Source organism: Somniosus microcephalus, chromosome 14 (genome assembly GCF_052327205.1).
Source record: "Somniosus microcephalus isolate GS21.2 chromosome 14, FLI_Smic_1.0, whole genome shotgun sequence".
In the NCBI taxonomy this organism is placed as follows: Eukaryota; Metazoa; Chordata; class Chondrichthyes; order Squaliformes; family Somniosidae; genus Somniosus; species Somniosus microcephalus.
The window spans coordinates 1,850,143-1,877,948 of record NC_141000.1 but is presented as its reverse complement, the minus strand read 5'-3'; the positions used below and the strand labels follow the sequence as shown (position 1 = coordinate 1,877,948).

General features: G+C 45.5%; 1 protein-coding gene across 2 annotated transcripts in view; it reads right to left on the bottom strand.

The window, feature by feature from the left end:
- slc9d1 (solute carrier family 9 member D1) overlaps positions 1-27,806 on the bottom strand; it is a 78,542-nt gene that overhangs the window by 9,558 nt on the left and 41,178 nt on the right. For both annotated transcript variants that reach the window (XM_086006105.1, XM_086006104.1), the window contains exons 5-10: positions 24,692-24,820; positions 22,835-22,927; positions 18,631-18,817; positions 12,887-13,004; positions 8,684-8,879; positions 2,682-2,832 (exon numbers count right to left, since the gene is read on the bottom strand). In XM_086006105.1, the coding sequence (XP_085862231.1) occupies positions 2,682-2,832; positions 8,684-8,879; positions 12,887-13,004; positions 18,631-18,817; positions 22,835-22,927; positions 24,692-24,820 (874 nt within the window). The remainder of the gene's footprint in view (positions 1-2,681; positions 2,833-8,683; positions 8,880-12,886; positions 13,005-18,630; positions 18,818-22,834; positions 22,928-24,691; positions 24,821-27,806) is intronic.

Below are 27,806 nucleotides of genomic sequence, written 5' to 3'. Positions count from 1 at the left end.
AGGAGACTTTGGTTTATCCGGAGGTTGTATGTCCGGAAACCTCGATCTACCGGCAGAAATCAGGAGCCGTTTTGTTAGGTTTTTTTTTCTTCTTGTGGTTTTTTTTTCTTCTCGTGGGTTTTTTTTCTCAACAGTCAGGCTCTGGAAAGTCTCTCTGAAGCTGTTGCTAAGCTACAGAGACGCTTCCAAGGTACGGGCCGACTGTTTAGAAGCTGTTGCTAAGCAAGTGTTTGTTGTCAGATACGGAGATGAAAACCTCCGTATGCTTCAACATTAACGCTGGTATGTCCGGCAGGTTTGATAGATCGGCAACAGCTCGGTCCCGTTGGTGCCGGATATAACAAAGTTTCCTGTACTTAGCAGTTATCTTTATCAAACATAGTTCACATATTACTGATATCAACTGAGGCTCATTTGCCTCTAAGTTTACAGCTATGAGAGAAACAATTGCGATGTCCTTCACTACTGTTACCTTACCGAGTGACCTACCTCGCCGCTCGCACCGAGCGACCTACTTCGCCGCTCGCACCGAGCGACATACTTCTCCGGAAGTTATACCTCACGACACTCACTGATTGCTATACATCATGGCCCCCACCGAGTATTATAGTTCATGAACAATGTTCCCTTTAATTTTTTTCGGCGCCTTTAATCGGCTGCGTGGGTTCCCTGCTCGACTGTGCAGTTTAAAGGGAACGTTGCTCATGACCCTCACCGAGTGTTATAATTCACGTTATAAATCGTTGTTCACAAATCATTAAAAGCTCGTGCACAAGTAGAAAAAGTAATCAAAAAGACGAATAGAATGTTGACCTCTATCTCGAGGGAGTTGGAGTTCAAAAGTGAGGATGTCCTGCTCAATGTACAAATCTTCAATAGCAGCACAATTGCTAAGTCACCACCCGCAACATTTTGGGGGGGGGGGGGGGGGGGGGGGTCAGTGACCAGAATCTTCACTGGAGCCACATCAACAGCATGGTGATGAGAACAAGGCAGAGTCTGGGTACGCTGCAAAGTCTCTCCAACATTTGCAAGGTTCGTATCAGGAGTGTGACGGGATGCTCAGCCCTTGCCTGGATGGGTGCAGACACAATAGGACTCAAAAAGATCGACATTAAGGACAAAGCATTTTACAACAACAACTTGTAGAGCCTTCAACGTAGTAAAACGTCCCAAGGCGCTTCTCAGGAGTGTTATAAAACAAAATTTGACACCGAGCCACATAAGGAGAAATTAAAGCAGATGACCAAAAGCTTGGTCAAAGAGGTAGGTTTTAAGGAGCGTCTTAAAGGAGGAAAGAGAGGTGGCGAGGCGGAGAGGTTTAGGGAGGGAATTCCAGAGCCTAGGGCCTCGGCAGCTGAAGGCACGGCCACCAATGGTTGAGTGATTATAATCAGGGATGCTCAAGAGGGCAGAATTAGAGGAGCGCAGATATCTCGGGGGGCGGGGGCGTTGAGGGGCTGGAGCAAATTACAGAGATAGGGAGGGGCGAGGCCTTGGAGGGATTTGAAAACAAGGATGAGAATTTTGAAATCGAGGCGTTGCTTAACCGGGAGCCAATGTAGGTCAGCGAGCACAGGGGTGATGGGTGAACGGGACCTGGTGTAGGTTAGGACACGGGCAGCCGAGTTTTGGATCACCTCAAGTTTACGTAGGGTGGAATGTGGGAGGCCAGCCAGGAGTGTGTTGGAATAGTCAAGTCTAGAGGTAACAAAGGCATGGATGAGGGTTTCAGCAGCAGATGAGCTGAGGCAAGGGCGGAGACGGGCGAAGTTACGGAGGTGGAAATAGGCGGTCTTAGTTATGGCACAGATATGTGGTCAGAAGTTTATTTCAGGGTCAAATATGACACCAAGGTTGCAAACAGTGTGGTTGAGCCTCAGACAGATGTTAGGGAGAGGGATGGAGTCAGTGACTAGGGAACGGAGTTTGTGGCGGGGACCGAAAACAATGGCTTCGGTCTTCCCAATATTTAATTGGAGAAAATTTCTGCTCATCCAGAACTGGATGTCGGACAGTCTGACAATTTAGAAACCGTGGAGGGGTCGAGAGAAGTGGTGGTGAGGCAGAGCTGGGTGTCGTCAGCGTACATGTGGAAACTGACGCTGTGTTTTCGGATGATGTCACCAAGGGGCAACATGTAGATGAGAAATAGGAGGGGCCAAGGATAGATCCTTGGGGGACACCAGAGGTAACGATGCGGGAGCAGGAAGAGAAGCCGTTGCAGGTGATTCTCTGGTTACGATTAGAGAGATAAGAATGGAACCAGGCGAGTGCAGTCCCACCCAGCTGGACGACGGTGGAGAGGCATTGGAGAAGGATGGAGTGGTCAACCGTGTCAAAGGCTGCAGGATGAGGAGGATGAGGAGGGACAGTTTACCTTTGTCACAGTCACAAAGGGTGTCATTTGTGACTTTGATGAGAGCTGTTTCGGTACTGTGGCGGGGGGCAACCTTACTGGAGGGATTCGTTAAGGCTTGGCCAACCGACAAGCTTGAGCTTGAAGCTGTATTGCCGTAAGTGTGCTTTTAGGTACATGTGTAATTATTGTTAATATTGATCATTGTAGGCTTAAATTTCTATGATTGCCAATAAATATTTTTGAACCCTATTATCTTGAGGAATAACTTATAAACTTATAAGAACCATCCACTCCCTAACACCTTAAAGCTTTTAATTACCAATAGACGCGAAGAAAATGATGGCTAGAAAATCCCGTATAGGTTCCATACACAACATCACTTCATCTGCAGCAATGTGACCTTGTGATGAAATTAATGCTCCGGCCATGAAACAACCCAGCTCCATGGACACATCTAGCATCTCAGTTGCCTGCAGAAAAATAATAAAATTAAAAAAGGGTGAACTTTCTGTCAAAAGGTCTGCTTCATGCAGAGTTAACAGCAATACTACAATCATTAAATGATAAATAAAAAGAGCAGCACTTATATTTCTGCAAAGCAATAGCTAATGCGCGACGTTCCTCATAAAAATCACAGGCATTCCTGTCAGAGGCAAAGCAGCAAGAATAAGCAACCCCCACTCAATGTATTAATTCCACAACATTTGTGTTGATGCTAAATTAATTCCTCCTCATGCTTTGCTATTAAAGGTAATACTGTCAGAAAGGTTTTCTTCCCATAACTAATCTTGGAAAAACATGTAACTCAATGCTGTGACATGTGGATATTAACCTGTGACATGTAACTCAATGCTGTGACATGTGGATATTAACCTGTGACTGTGACACATGGAGAATAGTAACCTGTGCTATTCTCTAGAATTGACCAGTTTTTTGGCACGTGTGTTGATGGTTATGGGACAATTTATATACAGAATTCAATTAAAATACAGAAATGTAAATTATTCAATAGGACTCCATAATCATCCTTTCTCAAATGAAAGTCTCCTCCAAATCCGTGGGTTTATCGCTGAGCCCAGCATTCCAAACAGGAGGAGTCCTGCACTTGGATCATGCTGATTCTCACCGTATTGTATTCACTGTACATGACCTCTCACATGGTGTATGAATGGTGTGGAGATGCCGGAGTCGGACTGGGGTGGACAAATGTAAGAAGTCACACAACACCAGGTTATAGTCCAACAGCTTTATTTGAAATCACAAGCTTTCGGAGCGCTGCTCCTGGACTTCACCTGACGAAGGAGCAGCGCTCCGAAAGCTTGTGATTTCAAATAAAGCTGTTGGCCTATAACCTGGTGTTGTGTGACTTCTTACATGGTGTATGAAGGTCACCTAGTGTCACCCTAACTTTTGCTGGTATCTTGAAAGGAAACCAAGCATAAGGGTTACCAATCTGACAGATCTAACTGGGGTAGTCACAATTAGGAAGCTGTCTCCTTAGACTCAAGAATTCTAAACTTCATCTGAGCTCAGTGAAGGAGATGCAACAACTACTTTCTGCCTGGTTACCTATTTGGCATCTAACAAGCTCAACTTGTAACACTTTCAATCCCAGGGTCCAAAAATGGGACCTTTTGGAAATGAAGCCAATGAAAGCACTGAATCTTAAGGGAAAAGTGAATAAATACAAAAGATATGGAGAGAGTGGGAAGCGGGGCTAGTTTTAGAGTGCTCCAGAAAAAATCGTCAGAAACAAGATGTCTGAATGTCCTTGCTGTAAACTTCTATGGTTCTGTGGCGGAGCCACCAAGAGACACTGGGCAATCAATAATCATTCCTTTAACTACCATGTAGTGCAGCTGTGGACTGCACCTTTAAACTGTATGTAGTTTCTTGTATTTTCGCATGATGACGTCATGACGCCGATCACGTGACCCCCAGTTGGCGCGGAGAGCGTGATGACGTCATGACGTCAGCTTCCAGTATTTAGTAGCAGTCTTAGAGAGGCTGTGGGCTGCACAGACCTGCTTACATCTGCTCTTGTAGTTTTACCAGTTAAGTTGTTTGTTTATTAAACTTGGTTATTTTGTTTCACTGCGTCGAACTTCATTATTCGGATAGGGTTCTATAATTATTAAGGCCTGCAGCGACCCTGAAGTGAGGTGGAATGGGATTCTCTCCTCCAGCTGCCTCACTTCACAACGCTTCACGGTCAAGTCTAGCCTCTAACCTCAGGCTGGCCCAATGCTAGTTATATAAATGCACCCTAAATTACACAAATCATCCAGGCAAACAACTCGACAACAAGGATTTCTCCAACTAGGTGGAAAAACTTTTAAACCTTTTTGTGGGAGAAAAGGGAAGGGAAGAAATACTTTATATTAAAAATCTCATTATTTGTAATGTCAGCATTTAAGTGTTGACACAAATCTGCAGATTGATAACATTTTTCAAGTATAGAAAACAGCAATACATCATATATGTATTTTTTTTTTTAAATCACACAAACAGCAAAAATAGCTACTTTCCCACCATGCAAGTAAACAGGTTTTGCCAGACATCATAGTTTTGGCACGTTCTGCATCCAACCTGGGAGGAGAGGAACTACTGGGAGTATGGATGTCTCCATTCTTGCCCTGAACCCTTGTGTGTGTTAGCCAGCAATTCACCCAGACTCCCTCTCTGGTGCACTCCCAGTCCGTTTCATCCCAATACCAGCCTTTGTTTCTCATACGTCCAGATTTCTGCAGATCTCATCATCCATGCTCCCACAAACCCTAACACGCCACCTCTACGGTGAAAATGTTTTCTGGATAAGGACTCTTCACTGCCAATTTCCTGAGTCCAGGTGAAGCAAACAGACCCGGTAGCTCAGAACTACGGTTTTCTGAACACAAACAACATTTTCCTCAGATTTTCAGAGTGAAATAAAGGTAAAGTCATGGTAGATGCACCATCAGCTACATAGAGCTTACAAATATGTTGCATTATTTTCCCAAGTTACTGTCACATTTCAAGCATTTTATCTATTCGGTCTAAGAGAGAATTCAGGTGAATTTGTTTTTGTTCTTGGGATAATGGTGATGCTGACAAGGCAGTATTATTGTCCATCCTAAGATGCCCTGAGAAGGTGGCGGTGGACCTTCTGCTTGAACTGCCGCAGTCCTTGCTGTGATGGTTCTCAGGCAAAGGTGTTCAGGAATTCCAGGGCTTTGAGCCAACAAACAATGATGGAACGGCAGTATATGTCTAAGTCAGGACTGTGCGATTTGGAGGGGAACTCGGGGTTGATGGCGACTCAAGATCTTGCTACTCTTTACCTACTTGGTGGTAGAGGCCACAGGGCAGGGTGCACTATTGTTGAAGTATATACTGCAGCTACAGTATGCAGTGGTGGATACTGAGTCCAGTGGTAGGGGCACTCATCAAGTGAACTGCTCATTCCATCACACTCCTGACTTAGGTCTTGTTGATGTTGAAGGGTCAGATGGTGAGCCACTCATCATAGTATCCAGCCTCTGCTTTCCTATTGTAGCCAATGTCGACATGCTCGCTCCAGTTAAGCATCTGGTCAATGACGACATCGGGAATGTTAAGGGACTCAGCAATGGTGTTGGTATTGAAGATCAGAGGGAGGTGGTAAGGACATTTGCTTATTCAAGATGCTCACTGTCTGCCACTTATGTGGTGTAAACGTTACCTGCCACTTGTCAGTCCAAGCCTGGGTGTTAGCCAGGTCCACTGTAGGATGGCATGGGCTGCTTTATTATTGGAGGAGTTGTGAATGGGGTTGAACACGGCAAAATCGTCACTGAAAAGCGCATGCCATATGAAAGAGGGAAGATCATTGATGAAGCAGCTAAAGATGGTTGGGTTGAGGAGGCTACGTGCCAGCAATGTCCTGGGGTTGTGATAATTAGCCACCAACATGACTATCTTCCTGAGTATCATGCATGACTCCAGCCACTAGAGGGTATCCCTAACCCCCATTGACCTTAGTTTTGTTATGGCACCATGATCGGTCAAGCACAGCCACTCACACATCTCCTCTGGCATTCAGCTCGGAGGTCGGGAGCTGAGTGGTTCTAGATGAAGCAGAACTGAGTATTAGCGAGTAGGTGTAGCACGATGGCACTACTGAAGACTCCCTCCATCACTTTGCTGAGGATTGGGAAAAGGCCAATAGGGTGGTCATTTGCTGGGCGACATTTATCCTGCTTCTTGTGGATAGTTTAGACCCCAGCAATTTTCCACATTGCTGGGTGTCAAAGCTGCACTGAAATAGGGTGGTTAGGAAACCCAGCTAACTGTGGTGAGCAGGTCTTTAGTGTTACAGCCAGGATGTTAGCAAGGCCTATTGTCTTTGCTGTGACCTGCACACTCAATCACTTCTTAAACACATGTACTGAACACAAACTGACTGGGTACTGAAGACACTTGGAAACACTTCAGCCTTGAACTCGCGTGCTGGGAACCGCCATTCTTGAGGATGGGGATGTTCATGGAAAACTCCTTCTCCTGTTAGTTGCCTGATTGTCCAGCATTCTCAACTGGATATGGTAGAGCTAGAGAGATTGGCTCTGGTCTGATGGTCCTGGGACCACCTGCTACTTTTGTTGTGTTATAACCCCCGTCTTATAGCTTCACTAGTTACGTTATCCAGAGACCTGGACTGATAATCCAGAAAACGTGAGTTCAAAATCGTCATGCCATCTTGAGAATATGAATTCAGTTTAAAAAAAAAAATCTGGAATTAAAATTCAGTAAAAGTGACCATGAAGCTGTTGGATTGTCGTAGAAACCCAACTGGTTCATTAACGCCCTTCAGAGAAGACAACCTGCTCTCCTTACTCGGTTTGGTCTATACGTGACTCCAGTCCCACACCAATGTATTGGACTCTAAAGTCGTCCAGTAAGTCACTCAGTTCCATCACCAGCTTCTTAGGGCAACTAGAGATGGGCATATAAAGGCCAGCCTTGTCAGCTACACCCACATTCCAATAAAGAATAAAATAAATTCTAAAGTATACCTCCTGGTACACACTTCTACACTCCCTACTGAACCAAGGTTGGTCTTCCAGCTGGATGGTGATCGAGGAGTGAGAGATGTGCCAGGCCATGAGGTTACAGATTGTGCTGGTATAAAATTCTGCTGCTGCTGATGGCCCGCAATGCCTCATGAATGCCCAGTTTTGAGCAGGTGGTTCTGTCCTCAGCCTGCTCCAAGTAGCACAGCAGCAGTGCCACGCTACACACTGGAGTGTGTCCTCATCGTGAAGACATGTCTTCACAAAGATTGCATAGCGGCCACTCCTACCAATGCTGTTATGGTCAGATAATCTGCAAAACATAAGCTGGCGACTTTAAATAGGTCGTACCTCGTATTGGTTCCCTCACAATTTGAAGGAGGCTCAGTCTGGCAGCCATATCCTTCAGGACTCATCCATTGGTGGCACTACCAACGCATTAGAAGTTTCCCACCCAGAGTACATTCGCTGCCTTTGATTCTCTTAGTGCTTCCTCCAAGTGGTATTTAACATGGTGTAATACTGATTCATCAACTGAGGGGAGAGGGACAGTAGCTGATCAGCAGGATTGGTTGGCCTGAGACTTCATGGGGTCCAGAGTCCATATTGAGGACACCCAGGGCCACACCCACCTGACAGCACAACACTGTCCCCACATGGTTAATTCCCATTTGAATGTGGATTCCGTCCATTAGCTGTGACCAGACAAAGTCGCTAACAGAAGTGTGTTTCTCATATAGCTATCAGTTTGAGACAATGAGGTTCATTAGCACATACCAGGGAAGAAATTAAATATAACATCAGAGACAGAGAGAGACACAGCAACAGAGTGAGGGTAGGAGACAGAGACACACACAAAGACAGTGAGAGAGACCAACAGACAAAATCAGTGAGGGAGTGAGTCCCAGTTAGTGATTCTGATCAGTAAAGTGAGATAGGCCTAGATCAAGAGCAAAGTGTGAGCAATCTTGTCTTTTGATGTTACAAGGTCTTCCTGCCAGGCCCCTGTGCTTTCCATGTTGTCTTTTAATCTAGAGGAACTATTTTATTTGGAGATGGTGGTAAGTTTGTGCTGGGTGAGGTGGGATTTCTTGCTCAGATACACAGTTCCAGATGAAAACATGGCTCTAGATGAAAGCTTTAGAATATACAGCTCTAGATAAATGCTCCAGAACATATGGCTCACGATGAAAGCTTTAGATTGCACAGCTCTAGATGAAAGTTTTCACTAATTTCTAACTTTTCCAATGTGTGTACTACAATGCTATAACTTGAATCAAAGTAAATATATTACCATTAACATAAGAAAGATAAATGCTGAAATTCCTAGGACAAGTATCTCTCTATTTCCTTTACCCTCTGTGTGCAGTTTTCTGTAAAACGGTCCAATGAGGTAAGTCTTTACCACAAGAGACATCAGAAGAATTGCAGCCAACGAAAACAGAATTTGACCAATAAGAGCGAAAATCCGCAGTATTTCTAAAATTATACTGTAGGAAAAGAAGAAAGGCAAAATTGTGAAAACATATTCCAAAATAATTTGAAACATGATACTGATATGTACAACAGATAACAATTTTTAGTTTGGAGTCTTACTTTTCATATACAGGAAACGTTGTGATATCCGGCGCCGACGGGACCGAGCTGTTGCCGTTAGATCAAAACTGCCGGACAAACCAGCGCTAATGTTGAAACATACGGAGATTTTCAGCTCCGTGTGAATCAACAAACCCTGTTGCTTAGCAACAGCTTCAAAACAGTCGGCTGCAGCTTAAAAGCGTCTCTAGCTGAAGCTGTTGCTTAGCTACAGACCTTGCAGAGCCTGACTGGGGAAAAAAAAAGCAACGAGAAGTAAAAAAAACTTGTAGGAAACGGCTCCTGAATTTTGCCGGTAGATAGAGCTTTCCGGACTTTTAACCTCCGGATAAACCAAAGTTTCCTGTAATGATCTTTAGTAGCTTAAAATATTTTAATCTTTCTCATTTGTTCAACTTCCATATGAAGCACGTGATATTGCTACCAAACCATGGGAGCAAATCACCTGGCAGACAACAAATTTACAACAGGTGCGGTCACTGGTCACTTGGCCATAACCATCCATACTATTATAAAACCTCATGCTGGGCCTTGCTCTCAGTTCTTTTTTGCTGTTAATGACAGCAAATTGTCTGCTGTTTTTCATAGTAGAAAATGTTTAGATCTCTATTCATGTTTTCATTCATTCTGGTTCACAGCTTTTCCTGTGGCTTACCGGCTACCAAATCTCCAACATTACCTTGCACACCAGCCTATCTCAATCAGTCAGTCCAGTTCAATTCCACCTCAAACAATGAGCAAACCATCACCTCAGTTTTGCAATCTAGAGCCATATGTTCTGAAATTCCTGTCCTTATAAAGTAGCTTGTCGTCTGACTTACTGTGAGCAGCATCATAGGACATTAATTCTTGATGTGGATACCTCTATATTGCACTTGCAGGGATGTGTGTGTGCATGTACGTGTGGACAACATTGCTCCTGAAACTTTTATCCATTGAGAGAGTGGAGTATTTGAGCTGGCTGGATATAAAGCGGCCAAGAAAGATACGTAGAGAGATAACCGACTTCCAGCATCTGCAGATGACCAACCCCACACAAGCTCTAACTGGTATCTTTCTCATTTCCTATCGAACTGTCACCTTTGTTTAATTTGTAACTGAGAGTCTTCACAGAATATTCTAGTACTGGCAAATACCTTGGGTTGACATCAAGCCAAACTGACCATGTTGGAGTTTATTCTCTATACATGAACGTCAAATACTTCTGATCGTACAATCTTATCCTCTGAAAATTATTATCCTTCAGATCTACAATTGCCCACCATTACCAGCAGGAACTTCTCTGTGTAGTAAACTGTATAAATCAAAAATCCAGTCCTGTTGAATACATCAAAGCATCTCTCTAACCTTTGAGATATCTTGTGCAATGGGCCTTGCCCCAAATGGAAGCAGAACCTTGGAATGTACTCTCTAATGGATGGGGCCGACACTCTCTCTGGGGGTTGGGGGGGGAGCGAGGTGGAGGCACTCGGGCCGGTGGGAGGGCGTGCGGTGGAGGCACTCGGGCCGGTGGGAGGGCGTGCGGTGGAGGCACTCGGGCCGGTGGGAGGGCGTGCGGTGGAGGCACTCGGGCCGGTGGGAGGGCGTGCGGTGGAGGCACTCGGGCCGGTGGGAGGGCGTGGCACTCAGGCCGGTGGGAGGGCGTGCGGTGGAGGCACTCGGGCCGGTGGGAGGGCGTGCGGTGGAGGCACTCGGGCCGGTGGGAGGGCGTGCGGCGGAGGCACTCGGGCCGGTGGGAGGGCGAGCGATGGTGGCACTTGGGCCGGTGGTGGAGGGACATTCTCTGAATATCCCAAGAAAGCTACTCTAATCCTAGCCAGAGTAATCCTTCACTGTAACTAGCAAGAACAGTAAAGCCCATGAAATCCTGGCAGTTAGTAGAGGTTTCCCTCCCACTTAAAAAAGCTGAAGAGCATGCTGGTACCTGAGCCATTAAGATTCATTAGGCCCGTCATGGTGGAATGTAGCAGGAGTGGCAGTGCCAAAGAATGGTGGGTCTCTCGTTTGACGCTGTTGGCATCAGTTGGGCTCTGATGCTGGCGAATATAGCTTAGACTGTGGGCAGCAGAGAAAACAGAGGGAGGAGAAAAAAAACAACCAGTAAGAGGAGAAAACAGATCGAGGGACTGAAGCAGGGAGAAATGAAAAGGCAGGTATGAACACCAGAGGCAAGAAAAAGAAAAAAAGAGACAGCGTAAGTGAGTGTAGAGACAAAGAAACCGCGCGGGCCGGGTTAGGCGAGTGCCATCTCCACGCATCAGGAAATGCTTCTCTGATGTGGTAAAGATAATAAAACAGAAACGGTCACTCAGACTATGGGTGGTAAGCTAGGGGGCCTGATAGTCTCAGCACTCTGGCCTGAAGACTGTGGAAACACTGGCTGTAGCCTGGCTAGAAAAACAGAACTGGTGCCCAAATCCAGAACATGACTTTCTACACAATGTGGGCTGGGAGAATCACTTAACTTCTGAGTGCATGAAAACCATTAAAGAAATGGTGTCACACGACTGCCCCTTGTTTGGATGATTATTTCTTTGCACATGAACGATGAACAGGTGAGGAAGAATAAACTTTAGTCAATACACCCATTTGTTAAATAATAAAATCACATGTACTGTTAAACAGGCTGATGGCAAAGGAAACCCACCAAAATAGGTCAGCATGTTGTTTCTCATTTAGGCCGCTATAAGTTTCTTGGTTCGTTTAGCAGGATATGAAATTTCAGATAATCTGGAGAAGATTTAAGGCCCTGGAATTATATTATGAGATTCTGATATATGAACCCTAATAAAGCATTCTTCCAAATTCATCACTGTGGCAGTGGGTTCCTCTAGAACAGCCGAGAGGGATTTTATTTAAAGTCATTAAGCATTCATACACGAGTATCCCCAAGTCTGCTGCGCACTGAATGCAGGAATGTCTGGTGTATAAAAATGTCCAGCAATGAAGAGCATGATTACATGAAAAACAAAATACAGCAGCGACTATTTGTTACAGAAATGTATTTGGCACATTTATGCAGGATGCCCTAAGAATGCCAATAAATGAGCTCAGATTAAATGCAAGTTACATTAAGCTATGCCTCCATGATCATACTGCCTATCAAACCAGGTCATCATATAATGTTTCGCAACAGCAGTAAGCATCATCACAAGCCGATAAAGACCACTTTTGTACTTATTCCCTGGCACATTATTTTATTTTTTGTTAGCCTCCTCTTAGTTTTTGCTCTCCCTCGATTTGTTGCCATATTTTTCTCTCATCTCTTTAACCTGACCTTGCCGGCGTCTGGTACACAATTGTGTCATCAATAGCTCCTCCTTTTGATGACAGCATTCGGATCCCTCAATGCACTGCCTCTCCTTTTTGATAAAACCAGTTCTGTGGCCTTCACTGTCTCTCCCTTTCTTTCCCTTTAATCTCAACCTTGACCCTTGAGGGTGCATATGGCCCAGTGTCTCTCAAACATCACAGCTTTACAGCCAATGGAGGCTGGATAAATGGAAGAGGGATTCTAACAGATACGTGGGACCAACAGCTGACGCAATCTTTACTTTAGCAGTGGACAAACATCTGAAGCCCCATCAAAATGTTTGCTTCAAACTTGCATCGTATGCACATCGTGGGCAAGCCTCTGCCTCCCTCCCCAAAGCGGGTTCGGTTTTCAAGACCGGGTCTTAACTTAATCTGAGCGCTGGTAGATATTATTTGGCCACTGAGTTCACCCTTCAAGAATTGAAGGAGTTTATTTCTAAGCGGTATGTTAGTTTGTATCATCACATTCAGAGTCCAACAGAAAGAAAAATGCTGACAATTACAAAACATTTACACTGTTGGAGGAACCAGAATTAAACTCATGAAAAGCAACATTCACTTATACAGGTACCGGATAAGCATTCACCTGTTAGAAGTGCCACTGCCTGCTTGAATGAGCATGGGCATCACAGCAATGAATAAGCTCAGCTGAACATCCTGCATCACCAGCATTCCAAGCAGCACGCTGCTATAATCCGCATCCCCTGTTCAGCAACAGGAAAATCAAATCAAAGGCTGTGCGTAATCCATGGGCAATAGTTACATGAACTGAATGGTCTACTGGAGTCAGGTTACAAATCAACGTACATTTATCGGAGATTTTAGCTCGTCCGGAAAAATCATCCGGCTCAATGCAAAACACGGTGTGACAGGGGAGGACACCTGGGCAACCAAAGGAAGGAAATCCCTCGGATTGTCAATGATAGTATTGTTTCCTGCAACGATTCTCACAGGGTCACAAAATGCTCTCTCTTCTGTATAACTTTGTGAGGTACAGACTGCGAAATACATTCTTATTCAACCGTCTCACTTAAGAAAAATATTATTCAGGCATGGACCCTGGAGCCAGATCTGTTCAAATCAAACCCGAGAAATCCTCAGCTAATGTTCAGAAAATAAAAAGTCATACAACAATGCAGACAAACCAAGAAAATCTTTTACCCATCCGTCACTGGGAGTGTAACTATATTTATCATTTAAAACTAACAGTTATGCAGAAACCAATGCCAGCAGGGAGTATGGCTTCAGACAGCCATCAGTAAGGCTGCAAACCAGCACTTATAAATTCATTATAATTTGCCATATTTTGATTGTTAAAATATCAGCACATAACTCAAGCTGCAACTATGTAGCGTTTTAACTTGAACCTTATTAATGGGATTTTAAAATAATGCAACTTTTGACACATCCAATGTAAGATTATAGTCTGCCGCTGAAATCAGCCTCTGCCTGCAGGGTCAAGTCTGCAGACGTAAGTACACAATGCAAAATTCTAATGTATAATATGTTGGAGCATCCTTATGGCATAAGAGATTGGCGTGTAAAGTTAAAGCACATGGGATTGGGGGTAAGGTACTGACTTGGATAGAGAACTGGCTGGCAGACAGGAAGCAAAGAGTTGGAATAAACGGGTCTTTTGCCGAGTGGCAGGCAGTGACTAGTGGGGGTACCGCAGGGATTGGTCCTTGGACCCTAGCTATTCACAATATATATTAATGATCTAGACGAGGGAGCTAGATGTAATATCTCCAAGTTTGCAGGCGACACAAAGCTGGGTGGGCGTGTGTGCTGTGAGGAGGATGCAGAGAAACTCCAGTATGATTTGGACAGGTTGGGTGATTGGGCAGATGCATGGCAAATGCAGTATAATGTGGATAAATGCGAGGTTATCCACTTTGGTAGCAAAAACAGAAAGACAGATTATTATCTGAATGGCAATAGATTGGGAGAAGGGGAAGTGCAACGAGTCCTGGGTGTCCTTGTGCACCAGTCGCTGAAGGTAAGCATGCAGGTGCAGCAGGCGGTTAAGAAGGCAAATGGTATGTTGGCCTTCGTAGCGAGAGGATTCGAGTACAGGAACAAGGATGTCTTGCTACAGTTGTACAGGGCCTTGGTGAGACCACACCTTGAGTATTGTGTGCAGTTTTGGTCGCCTTATCTGAGGAAGGATGTTCTTGCCACGGAGGGAGTGCAGCGAAGATTCACCAGACTGATACCTGGGACGGCAGGAATGACGTATGAGGAGAGATTGGATCGATTGGGCTTATACTCGCTGGAGTTTAGAAGAATGAGAGGGGATCTCATTGAAACTTATAAAATTCTAACAGGGCTGGACAGACTGGATGCAGGAAGGATGTTCCTGATGGCGGGGAGTCCAGAACCAGGGGTCACAGTCTAAGGATAAGGGGTAAGCCATTTAGGACAGAGATGAGGAGGAATTTCTTCACCCAGAGAGTGGTGATCCTGTGGAATTCTCTACCACAGAAGGCAGTAGAGGCCAATTCATTAAATATATTCAAGAAGGAGTTGGATATATTTCTTAAGGCTAAAGGGATCAAGGGATATGGGGAGAAGGCAGGGACAGGGTACTGAATTTGGATGATCAGCCATGATCTCATTAAATGGCGGAGCAGGCTCGAGGGGCCGAATGGCCTACTCCTGCTCCTATCTTCTATGTTTCTATGACTCCTCTGGGGTCCAGTGGATGTCCTTGCTGCCCGCTCAGAAGAGCAGATTAAAACTGAAGACTGTGGAAAACGAGCAGGACGTTGGTGGGTAAGTCATCCAGATGATTCCAGCCCCCTGTCCGGTTCCAACTGGGGGGGGGCAGGGTTAGGATCGCCCTTTATATGTCAAAGGTACGAAGGAGCTTGAACTAGATTATCTTCGCAACAATGGCATTTCCACCCGTCCCCTACACTTCTGTAATCCTCACCCACTGTCCTAGGTTAGGGGTCATTGTCCACGCACAGCGGGATCCCAATAGAATTCCTGCCACCAACAGGGAGTATGCCAATGCCACAGGGGAACATCAGGCACTGCTGCAGCACCCAAAGAGGCACCAAGGGTCCTTAAATGGGCAGAAGAGTCCCCAGAGACCAAAGCCTACAAAATAAGTGCCCAGGGCCAGATTGGAGGGAGAAATGGCCTGAACTGGGTCCTCTCCTTCTATTCGTGATAATCGGGGCCAATGCTGCCACTAACCCAGCCCTGTCGACGCCTACCACCACCTGAGAAATGGTGATAATGGACGGACGGGAGGCTGGGCCCAGTCTGCTGCCAACATTTGCATGTGGTGGGTGGTATAGGCACAGCCGGTGGTCCCTCGCCACCCCGTCATAGAGCGCCCCTCCGCTCCAACAGTACCCCCTGGCTCCCCTGTACCCCTATTCCTCCTGTAAACCGCAGCCCCCCCCCCACTCCCAGCTGCCCCACTCTCTCCCCATAGCCCTGTATCAATCCAAAACTAATCCCACTGCCCCGCTCTCTCCCCATAGCCGTGTATCAATCTAACACTAATCCCACTGCCCCACTCTCCCCATAGCCCTGTATCAATCTAACACTAATCCCACTGCCCCGCTCTCTCCCCATAGCCCTGTATCAATCCAAAACTAATCCCACTGCCCCACTCTCTCCCCATAGCCCTGTATCAATCCCAAACTAATCTCACTGCCCCACTCTCGCCCCATAGCCCTGTATCAATCCAAAACTAATCTCACTGCCCCACTCTCTCCCCATAGCCCTGTATCAATCCCAAACTAATCTCACTGCCCCACAGCCCTGTATCAATCCCAAACTAATCCCACTGCCCCACTCTCCCCATAGCCCTGCATCAATCCAAAACTAACCCCACTGCCCCGCTCTCTCCCCATAGCCCTGTATCAATCCAAAACTAACCCCACTGCCCCGCTCTCTCCCCATAGCCCTGTATCAATCCAAAACTAATCTCACTGCCCCGCTCTCCCCATAGCCCTGCATCAATCCAAAACTAATCCCACTGCCCGCTCTCTCCCCATAGTCCTGTATCAATCCAAAACTAATCTCACTGCCCCGCTCTCCCCATAGCCCTGCATCAATCCAAAACTAATCCCACCGCCCCGCTCTCTCTAGCCCTGTATCAATCTAACACTAATCCCACTGCCCCACTCTCTCCCCATAGCCGTGTATCAATCTAACACTAATCCCACTGCCCCACTCTCTCCCCATAGCCCTGTATCAATCCAAAACTAATCTCACTGCCCCGCTCTCCCCATAGCCCTGCATCAATCCAAAACTAATCCCACTGCCCCGCTCTCTCCCCATAGCCGTGTATCAATCTAACACTAATCCCACTGCCCCGCTCTCCCCATAGCCCTGTATCAATCTAACACTAATCCCACTGCCCCGCTCTCTCCCCATAGCCCTGTATCAATCCCAAACTAATCTCACTGCCCCACTCTCTCCCCATAGCCCTGTATCAATCCCAAACTAATCTCACTGCCCCACTCTCTCCCCATAGCCCTGCATCAATCCAAAACTAACCCCACTGCCCCGCTCTCTCCCCATAGCCCTGTATCAATCCAAAACTAATCTCACAGCCCCGCTCTCCCCATAGCCCTGCATCAATCCAAAACTAATCCCACTGCCCCGCTCTCTCCCCATAGCCGTGTATCAATCTAACACTAATCCCACTGCCCCGCTCTCCCCATAGCCCTGTATCAATCTAACACTAATCCCACTGCCCCGCTCTCTCCCCATAGCCCTGTATCAATCCCAAACTAATCTCACTGCCCCACTCTCTCCCCATAGCCCTGTATCAATCCCAAACTAATCTCACTGCCCCACTCTCTCCCCATAGCCCTGCATCAATCCAAAACTAACCCCACTGCCCCGCTCTCTCCCCATAGCCCTGTATCAATCCAAAACTAATCTCACTGCCCCGCTCTCCCCATAGCCCTGCATCAATCCAAAACTAATCCCACTGCCCGCTCTCTCCCCATAGTCCTGTATCAATCCAAAACTAATCTCACTGCCCCGCTCTCCCCATAGCCCTGCATCAATCCAAAACTAATCCCACCGCCCCGCTCTCTCCCCATAGCCCTGTATCAATCTAACACTAATCCCACTGCCCCACTCTCTCCCCATAGCCCTGTATCAATCTAACACTAATCCCACTGCCCCGCTCTCTCCCCATAGCCCTGAATCAATCCCAAACTAATCTCACTGCCCCACAGCCCTGTATCAATCCCAAACTAATCCCACTGCCCCACTCTCCCTATAGCCCTGCATCAATCCAAAACTAACCCCACTGCCCCGCTCTCTCCCCATAGCCCTGTATCAATCCCAAACTAATCCCAATGCCCCAATCTCTCTCCATAGTCCTCAAGACCTTCATTCTGATTTTCCTTATGTTTTGTTTCACCGTGAACCATAATTTCTCACCATCTCATTCCAAAGACTTCTCTACCCTGACTCCAGCTGCAGAATCCACAAATGATAGAATCCCCATAACTAACACTTGCACCTCAACACAATTATCTCTTCCGCTCCCCAGTGTGATTTTCATTCCCAAATCACTGTCCTTGTCTACATCTTAGTTATTCAGCACCATCAACTGATCAGACAGCTTCAAACTCCTTAGAACTACCTGCAGTTCCTCTACCAGCAGCCTGTCCCCTGCCCCCACCACCTCCTCTGCAAATTGTCATCCATCTCATTTCCTCTGCCTCCCATATAGTGCTGATGGGGAAAATATAGGGTTAAGATTAGAAGTAGACATTAGCAAGAAAACGTAGGATAGAAATACATCTGTCAAAAGATCACCACCCTAAGCCACATAGGCTGTTAGCAAGATAAGGCGTAATAGGATTACTCGGCGCGCGGGAGCAGAGGTCAGCAGGTGCCGATGATTAGGTCACCAATGATTCGGTCATAATAGACCAGGTTAACATTAAGTAAGACACCAAGTCAGCATTGCGTGAGACACAATCAACGGAATAGTTATGGGGACGTAAGATGAAATTAGACTGCGAGCCCACGTGATCAGGGACCGCCCCTCATTATGTAGGACAGGGAATTTAAAGGGTATCCAAATTTGTATTAATCAGAGTTGTCTGCCCTGAGCGGTCGGGAAGAGACTCTCCTGGCACATGCTGGAATAAAGCTTTATGAAATGCAACTTCAGTCTTCGTGTGGAGTAATCGGTATTACTCCACAACAGTGCAAAGTGTCTCCAACCTCTAACTTTGAGCTTGAGCTCAACCTGAAGGACAATTCAATGCAGTATTCACAATTACACTACTGCCCTACATTCATATGACCAAATGCTTCCTTTAACAGTATCACATTTACCTTCTTTGTCTCCTCTAGCACCAAGGGCAAGGAATTTGGACACTAAAGGGGTACTTGATAGAGACAAACATGTAGAAATAAAGATACTTTGTGTTGGCCTGATATTCAACAGATGTCCCCAGAGTAATCCAAATGCAACCATCAAGACTGTCATATAACTGGTACCTTGCAAGGAAATCTTCCAGATCTAAAGGCAGAAAAATGTAAAATGGTGCATTTTAATATTTGAATAAAAATATTAAGTGTTGTTACAATATTCTTTTTCTTGGTGTGATTGAAAGCAAGATGTAGTAAAAGATGTGATTCTAAACCCAAACTGTACAAGGCACAGATCTTCCTTAATCACAAGGTGACCTTTTTAAAATGGAAGGGCCATGGAGCACAGTGCAGGCACAACCAACACTGGGAAAAGTTAGCGGATCAGTAACTTGGGAGCAGTGCTAAGATGATGTCAAGCTTAGGTTTTAAGAGCCTGAAGATTATAGAAGGAAGGAATCCTTGAAAGAGTTGAAGAGTGCTGCAGGTTTGATCTTCCGAGAGACAATGGGTTTGAGAGTTACACTCTGTAATGGGTCTTCATTCCAATAGTGAGTATGCAGAGGAGGCAAGTAAAGTGATGTTCTTGTTGCTTAGTTTGACAATCACCCAGGTGATAGTCATTCCATGGACTATTAACACAGCGTGCTATGTTTTTTTGAAGGGCAATTGCCTATTTTTTCATCAAAGGAAAAGATGTTTTGGTCCCCTCACAGCCTTTGGATTAATGAAAGAGACAGAGCCAGGCATCATCAGCATACATGTGGAAACTGGCCCCAAGTTTCATGATGATGTTATCAAGGCAAATCATGTAGATGGTGAAGAGACAACCATGTGGGTAGGGAAGGAGAGTGACTCTCTGTGGCAAGTGTCTCATCTCCTGACTCCCCAAAGCCTTTCCACCACCTGCAAGGCACAAGTCAGGAGTGTGATGGAATACTCTCCACTTGCCTGGATGAGTGCAGCTCCAACAACACTCCAGAGGCTCGACACCATCCAGGAAAAAGCAGCCCGCTTGATCAGCTGGACATTCACCACCTTAAACATTCCCTCCCTCCACCACCGGTGCACCATGGCTGCAGTGTGTACCATCTACAAGATGCACTGCAGCAACTCACCAAGGCTTCTTCGGCAGCACCTCCCAAACTCATGACCTCTTCCACCTAGAAGGACAAGGGCAGCAAGTGCATGGGAACACCACCACCTCCAGGTTCCCCTCCAAGTAAGGTACCATCCTGACTTGGACATATATTGTTCTCCCTTCATCGTCGTTGGGTCAAAATCCTGGAACTCTTTACCTAACAGCATTGTGGGAGTACCTTTGCCTCACAGACTGTAGCAGCTAGTGGACATCATAGGGAAAGGGTGGGTGAGGATAAGGAGGGTTTAAAAGATAAGGGTTTTTTAATTAATTTTTTTGGGGATTGGTAGCCAATGTAGGTCAGCAAAAAAAAAGGCAGGGAGAGCAGGAATCAGTGTAGGACAGGATATGTGCAGCAGAATATTGGCCAGGTTGGAGTTTGAGGGTGAAGGATGGGAGGCTAGCTAGGAGAACATTAGAGTAGGTGAGTCTGGAGAGGACAACAGTATGGATAAGGGTTTCAGTGGTTGAGACGGATGGAGGCACCTCTGCTGTAGAGTCTTGAAGGAGATGGGAACAGTGCGGCAAACATTGGGTTGAAAAGTGAAGTTAGGTAGTTAGAAGCTCGAATGTGAAAGGATTGAGTGAGCAGATTGTCAACTTACAGGGAAATTACAAAACGGAGACAGGCCGTTCGGCCAAACCAGTTTGCGTTGGCATTTATCCAACGGTCGTTAACAGGAGGAATTTGGAGTGGTTTTCATTCTTTATAATTAGTCAACAACTTTGCCCAAGGAGAGGGAGCAACTGCACAGTTTCAGGTGGTTCAGTTATGCTGATCAAACAGGAAGTGCATTTCAGCTGCCGACTCGTGGATTTGAGGCTGCAGAGGCTTCATTTGACAGGCCAGGGGAGGGAACAGGGAGTTTAGGAGATTAGCTGAAGAGGAGCAAGCTGGGAATGGAACGTGGTATTCAGGCAGTTGGGGTAACTATTGGAGTACAGTTAGATGCCGGAGCTCCAGCAGATGCAAAGTAGGATGTCCAATTTGAGTTAGAGGGAGCTGTGCGCCAGTCCAGTAAGGCCAATTGCCTAAAGCAGTAAAGAGATGGGATTTAAGCAGAATAGCGCATGTTGGGACTGGGCAACTGGGTGATCCTGGAGCAGTTAGTCAGTAAAGACACAGAGAAGAGCAAGGTGAAATGAGGAGAAAGTGGATAGTGAGGCAAAATGCTTAGGTCAGGGTTGGCCACCATGATGTGAAAGCAGTGGAGTAAGAGCTAGAAAGCGTACATCATTAGCAGCAGTAAGAAGTCAGGTACAAGATGATGATCAAAACCATTGGGAGATTTTGGGGAAAAGGCAGTCAAGCCTGCAGCTGGCTTGCAAGTCAGGGAGTGGGGCTAGATGGCGATCAGAGGCCCCACAGGAAGAGCCAGAGAGCTGGGTGCTGGAAAGAGGACAAAGAGTCCAAAGTTTGGTTTCCGAGTTCAGTAAACACTGGGACTAGCCCCTGGGGTTGGAGAATGCTGCAAGAAACCTCCATTAACTGGAGCAGAGAAGCCAAGAGGATATTATAGAGATTTTTAATATTATAAAGGGCTTTGCTGGGGTAAAAAGGGAAAGACTATTTCCACTGGGGAGACAATGATGAGATGTCATCAATTTGTCACTCAGCAAGGAGAGAGGTTAGAAGAAATTTCTTTAGAGGGCAAGGCAGTGAGATTAGTTTTGGATTGCTCTAGCAAAGACCCAGCATCGATATGATGGGCTGAATGGCCTCCTTCTATGGTTCTAAATGACAGAGAAATCTGGGGTTAATGGGAAGTCCAGAGGCTGAGAGGAAGGTCAGAAAGATCCAGAATCTACAAGGAATGTTGGAGGAAATCAGAGCAGAGAAAGCCATGCTTGGTGAGGAAGGCCGTGGGGAGTTGGGAGAACATGTGTGACAGATACAGGGAGAAAACCTGAACAAGCAGGAGCAGCAGCAGAAACTGTTATACCAGGGGTTCATTGCCTCAGACACTTAATGACAGGTGATCAGAAGTGCTGGTTGCTGGCCGGACTGGACCAAGTGCAATGTTGAAATAACTGAAGAAAAAGATTTAAAATACAGTAATTCAAGCCAAGCTGCCAGTGGAAAGTCACTAAGTTCAATGGGCACTGTAACTGGTAGAAAGATCTCCAATAACAACAGCCATGAGACAGAAGTGATAACTGCAATCTCCTGTGGTGCTGTGCAGAGGAACGAGTTATGTGGTCACCATCATGCTCGAGGACAAGTACCTGACATTTCCAGTGCGTACCCAGAGAATTGCCTTCACAGGTTATTACGCCTGGCTTCTGTAATCAGTTTACCAAGTCTCCATGTTTCTGCAATGAGCAATTAGGGAATCTGTGGCTCAAGTTTTGTGATAAGATCACGAATTCTGTGCAACACAAGTGAACTGGAAGATATTGGGGTCCATTGCAAGGTTTAGGGATGTGACAGTGTAGTGGTTAATAGTACTGAATTAGCAGCTCAGAGTTTAAATTGCACCGTGGCTACTTGTGAAACTGAATTCAATGAATATTGTGATTTGTGGCCTGGCACCAAGAAACTGGATTGCTGTAAAAGCCCAACTGGTTTACGAACGTCCTTTAGGTAAAGGGAACCTATCACCTACCCAGTCCGGACTACGTGTGACTGGTCCATACTACGTGATTGACTCTTAATACCCTCTGAAAGGGCAATTAGGGTTGGGCAAAAAATGCACCCTTGCATCCACATCCCGAGAACAAAAAAAAGAGAATGTTTGGACTCGGTTTCTGCATATCTGAAGTTAACTCAGCAGTGCAGGATCATGCGATAAGCAGTGTATCAGGGATAGCTATTCTCTGACCTACTGATCAGTGAGCACTTGAGCTCCTGGCTAAATCGGTCATTATAAACAGGATTTCACTATCAGACTAAGAATGTTATGACAATTAAAGCATTCAGTATTTTAGAATACAAGCTTTACAATTGTTGGGGATCATACAAGAATAAATAGATAGATGGCTTCAGTCAAATCAAGAATCTTTGAACATGAAATGAGCATTTAATACCTTTCTAAGCCTGTCGGGAGAAAACTCCAGGCCAACGACAAACAGAGTGAAGAACACACCGAACTCACCAAGGGTCTCCACTTGCACAATAGACTGTGGAGAAATGTGGCAAAACATGAATGTCCTCTGCAATCACAGATCAATTAAGATATATTACAAAGTATTTACAGCACAGAAACAGGCCATTCGGCCCAATAGATCCACACCGGTGCTCATGCTCCACACGAGCCTCCTCCCACCCTTCTTTATCTAACCCCATCAACATATCTTAATCTTTTCTCCCTCGGGTGCTTATCTAGCTTCCCCTTAAATGCATCGATACTATTCGCTTCAACCACTCCCTGTGGGAGCAAGTTCCACATTCTCACCACTCTCTTGGTAAAGAAGTTTCTCCTGAATTCCCTATTGGATTTATTAGTGACCACATTATATTTATGACCCCCTAGTTCTGGTCTCACCCGCAAGTGGAAACATCATCTCTACGTCTACCCTTTCATCATCTTAAAGACCTCGATCAGGTCCCCCCTCAGCCTTCTCTTTTCTAGAGAAAAGAGTCCCAGCCTGTTCAATCTTTCCCAATAGGTATATCTTCTTTTAAAACATATTATGTAAGTTATAGAAATTAAACCACACTAGAAGAAGCCATGTGGCCCATCATGCCTGTGCTAATGCTAGCTCATCAACTGGAGATATCTCATTTATCTATTCTTTCCCCATATCCTTTCTTTTCAATTGCAGTTTAAATAATGTTATAATCGCTGGCCCCAAATGTTTGCAGTGAGTCATGTTGCACTGGTGAGACGAGTTTCATGGCTTGACTCATTTGCATATCCATTGGTGTAAATCACATTTTAAATGGCAGTACTGTAATGCGCTGGGGTGCTTGAAAATTAGGGTGCAACCGTTAAACTACCATTCATGGCTGAAGATTGCAGCAGCAGGTGAGCAGCGAAGTGCTTAGCTCACTCGGTTTACTGTCAGGAAGCGGCACTGGATGACCCACGAGTGTTTTTGGGACATTTTTCAGCCAGTGAAGGGACAAAGGCATGAGAAGGGCCCACAACGTCAACCAGCTGTGCCCACAAAGACCTCGTTGATGCAATACAGCAGGGGGGAGACAAACTGCTGGGTGGTCCAAGCTACAAAAAATGTACTTTGGGCCATGTAAAGGGAGACAGTACTGGCACTGTGCCAACTCTCACCCCAGCACTGCAGACCAACGCCATAAAGTGTTCAATAACCCGACAAGGGCAGGCAAGGTAACACACCAGCTGCTCTGCCGTTTCTTTCTTGGGCACCTGCACATTCTTCACTCCAGCAAACTAACAGCTGTACATTTTGATAAATTTCTGAAGTAACTGACTCGCTTGCCCAAAGACAACTTAAGCTGAGGAGAGTGGCCTACTGTATGTCAGAAGTATTCAAAAGTATTAACATTCACTCCCTCTACCACCAGCTTACTGTGGCTGCAGTGTGTACCATCTACAAGTGGGAGGTGCTGCCAAGGCTTCTTCAGCAGCACCTCCCAAACCCGCGACCTCTACCACCTAGAAGGACAAGGGCAGCAGGCGCATGGGAACACCACCACCTCCAAGTTCCCCTCCAAGTCACACACCATCCTGACTTAGAAGTATATCGCCGTTCCTTCATCGTCGCTGGGTCAAAATCCTGGAACTCCCTCCCTAACAGCACTGTGGGAGTACCTTCACCACACGGACTGCAACAGTTCAAGAAGGTGGCTCAACACCACCTTCTCGAGGGCAATTAGGGATGGGCAATAAATGCTGGTCAATAAGTGCTGGTCATGCCAGCGACACCCACATCCCATAAAAACGAATAAAACAAAAAAATTCATACCTTGATGCGGTTTAGTCCTGAAGGACCCAACAGGACTCCACAAATGATGTAACCGAACATCGTTGGCAGCCCCATTAGGGTGCAAACCCAGCCACAAGGCAGAGACAACACCACGACAGAGATTATATCCTGCAAATAAATTGCATATTTAAATACATTATTTAAAAATCAAAATAGGAACTCATTTTCTGTTTAAATAAACAACTTTGTGTTCTTTACGTAAATAGGCGAATTCAATCAAGGCTTTTTCCTGGCTAGTAAAATAGAGTTATTCACTTTTAACTGGGAAAGGTCGCTGAAACTGTTTACATGTCCTTGAAACCTAATTTGAGAACTAGCAGTACAGTATATAATAAAAGAAAGTTTTGAATAAAAAGGATGAAATGGGCTCCAGACAAGCTGGAGTGAAAGGACTGCTGATTCACAAGATTGATCACAGTGGAAACCAGCATAACTGAACCACATCTAGCACAATGGATGAACAGAGCCCGGTCATTCCTGAGCTGTATGTGAAGAAACCCCCTGTTGGAAAACAACCTTCCCAAAGGGGTGGGATTTCGTCTCTTTTGCTTAACTGCATTTACACACAAAGTATGGTTTGACTTGTTGCAGTAATTTCTGATGTTAATCATAAAGGTGCACAAGATACTGTTTGATATGATATGAAAAAGAAAATGTCAGAGTCAGCCGGAAGAGTCATTTCTCAGAGACATTAAACTCAAAGCAGAAATTGGGAAACGTTTTCCCAAAAACTGATGGCCTGGAGAGACTGTGAATTGTTTGTGCTGGAATAGAGACAAGCGGGACTTCCACCAGTATCAAGATCCTTGTCAAATGACAGACATAAATGAAACCAGGAGTAATTAACCCATTGCATACATAATTCTGCTCTGTGGTATTATCGCCATTTAAAAAATCTAGTAAGCAGATGATTGCAGGGAGAAGGCCCATCATCACCACCTTCACAAGGCAACTAGGGATGGGCAATAATAGTACAGTATATAATAAATATTTTCTTTTTGTATTAGGGATGGGCAATAAATGCAGTCGTCAGTGTTGCCCACGTCAATAATAAAAGCAAATAAAATATTGTTAGTCATCAGAAATGCACCGCTACATCATAAAGAGCAAGGTACAGCGTCCGGGGTCTGCTGCTAAGGCCAGCAAGAGAAACCTGCAGCAAACGCCCAATTACTGTAACGACTCCCACTTTCTAACTGTGTCCCAGAGTTCAGATCATTGTTTATCTCTATCAACTTTATCATTTTTAAAACTTCAATTGGTCACCTCCATCAAGAATAAACCTGAGCTGAACCTCATAGCCTTAGTGATTGGATGGAATCTTGTTTGCCAAGCAGTACCTTCTCTCGTGGCCACAGCTGCTATTAGCTAGTGCTTGGTATATGTAGACAGAGGCTAATTAGTGCTTTAGACAGGAACAGGATCTCCTCCTCATTTGTCCCTTTCCTCCACTAATACAAAGGGCTTGGTTTTTACTTTTTTTAAGCTGCTTCAGTGCATTTGGTTGCTAGTTTCAAATGTTTTCCTCAATAAACACGACCCTTCCCAAGTCCTTTCCCTGATCAGTAGACTATAGAACTGCACCAGTCAATCTGTGGTTTCTTGGTCCCCAACAAGATATAATGGGCTTGAAAGCGCTGAAATGGCAGGTTTGGTGGCCAAGCTGTTAATTAGATGTTTAAGCTCACCATTAACATCACAATATATTTGTGCGGCAACCTGGTGAAACAAAGAACTTACAGCGGGCCTTTCACCACCTCAGAACGTCCCAAAGCCCTTTACAACCAATGAAGCACTTCTGAAGTGTGGTCACTGTTGTAATGTAGGAAACGCAGCAGCCAATTGCGCACAGCAAGCTCCCACAAACAGCAATGAGCAGATAATCTGGTTTTGGTTGAGGGGCAAGTATTGGCCAGGAGAGCTCCCCAGCTCCTCTTTGAATAGTGGCCGTGGAATCTTTCACACCCACCCGAGGGGGCAGACAGGGGCTCGGTTTAACGTTTCATCTGAAAGACGGCACGGCACCTCTGACAGGGCAGCACTCCCTCAGTACTGCACTGGAGTGTCAGCCTAGATTTCTGTGCTCAAGTCTCTGGAGTGGGACTTGAACCCACAACCTTCTGACTCAGAGTGCTACCACTGAGCCACAGCTGACACTTAAACATGGTACAGGTTTCAAGACTAAGGGATCCCGCAACCGTACGCAGAGGTACTGCTAGAGTTTGACCAGATAAACCTGCGAGCCATTGTCCAAATGTAGAGCAGTTCTGGACAGACAAGCAGTGTGAAGCTTACCAGTCCTCTATCCTGGTAAACTGTGTGGTCTTAACTGGTCAAACTCTAGCAGTACCCCTGTGCACACTTGAGGGATCCCTGAGCCTTGAAACCTGTACCTATGTTCTTTGGAATTTAGATTAATGGGGTACAGCTCTGTGCAAACAGAAATTCTAACAGCTTGGTTTGAAGACCATTAAACATGGTGATGGATTTCCACGGTCAGACACTCAGCTGGCAAATAAAAAATCCTTATGAATGGGACTGCAGTGGTTCTTAATATTTCCTCCTCCTCCAATTTTAGTATCACCTACAAATTAAGATTTTGCTTTTACGGTCCTCCTGTGTATATTACTGCCTAGCATAAATAACAAGAATGCCACGACTGATCTTTGGAGCATCCCACTGGCAAACTGTCATCGGAAGACAGTCTGAAGAACAAAATTTATTCAAGATATGAGGTGGTTCCATGTGGCAGCCTTACGGATAGCTTGAACACTATTGGTTCGAGGTTAGCACATGTAAAGCGATGCAATAGATGGAATGGACATGAATCATTTCAGTTTTCTTCTGGACCTTGAATAACCAGGGAGTAAGTGTCTTAAGTTGCAAAAGAAATGGATCACACACTGACTTTACAGACTCCGGTTGTCGGAGAATGCCAGAGCCTACGTAGCACTGAAAATTTGAAATGCTGCAGGTTGATACCAATAGATGGAGCTCAAGATTATTTCAGCAAAGCATTGGGCCACAGCACTGCTCTATCCTTACGCTATAGCAAGTAGGGTCACTTTACCATTGGGGCTTGGAGCTTTCTGAC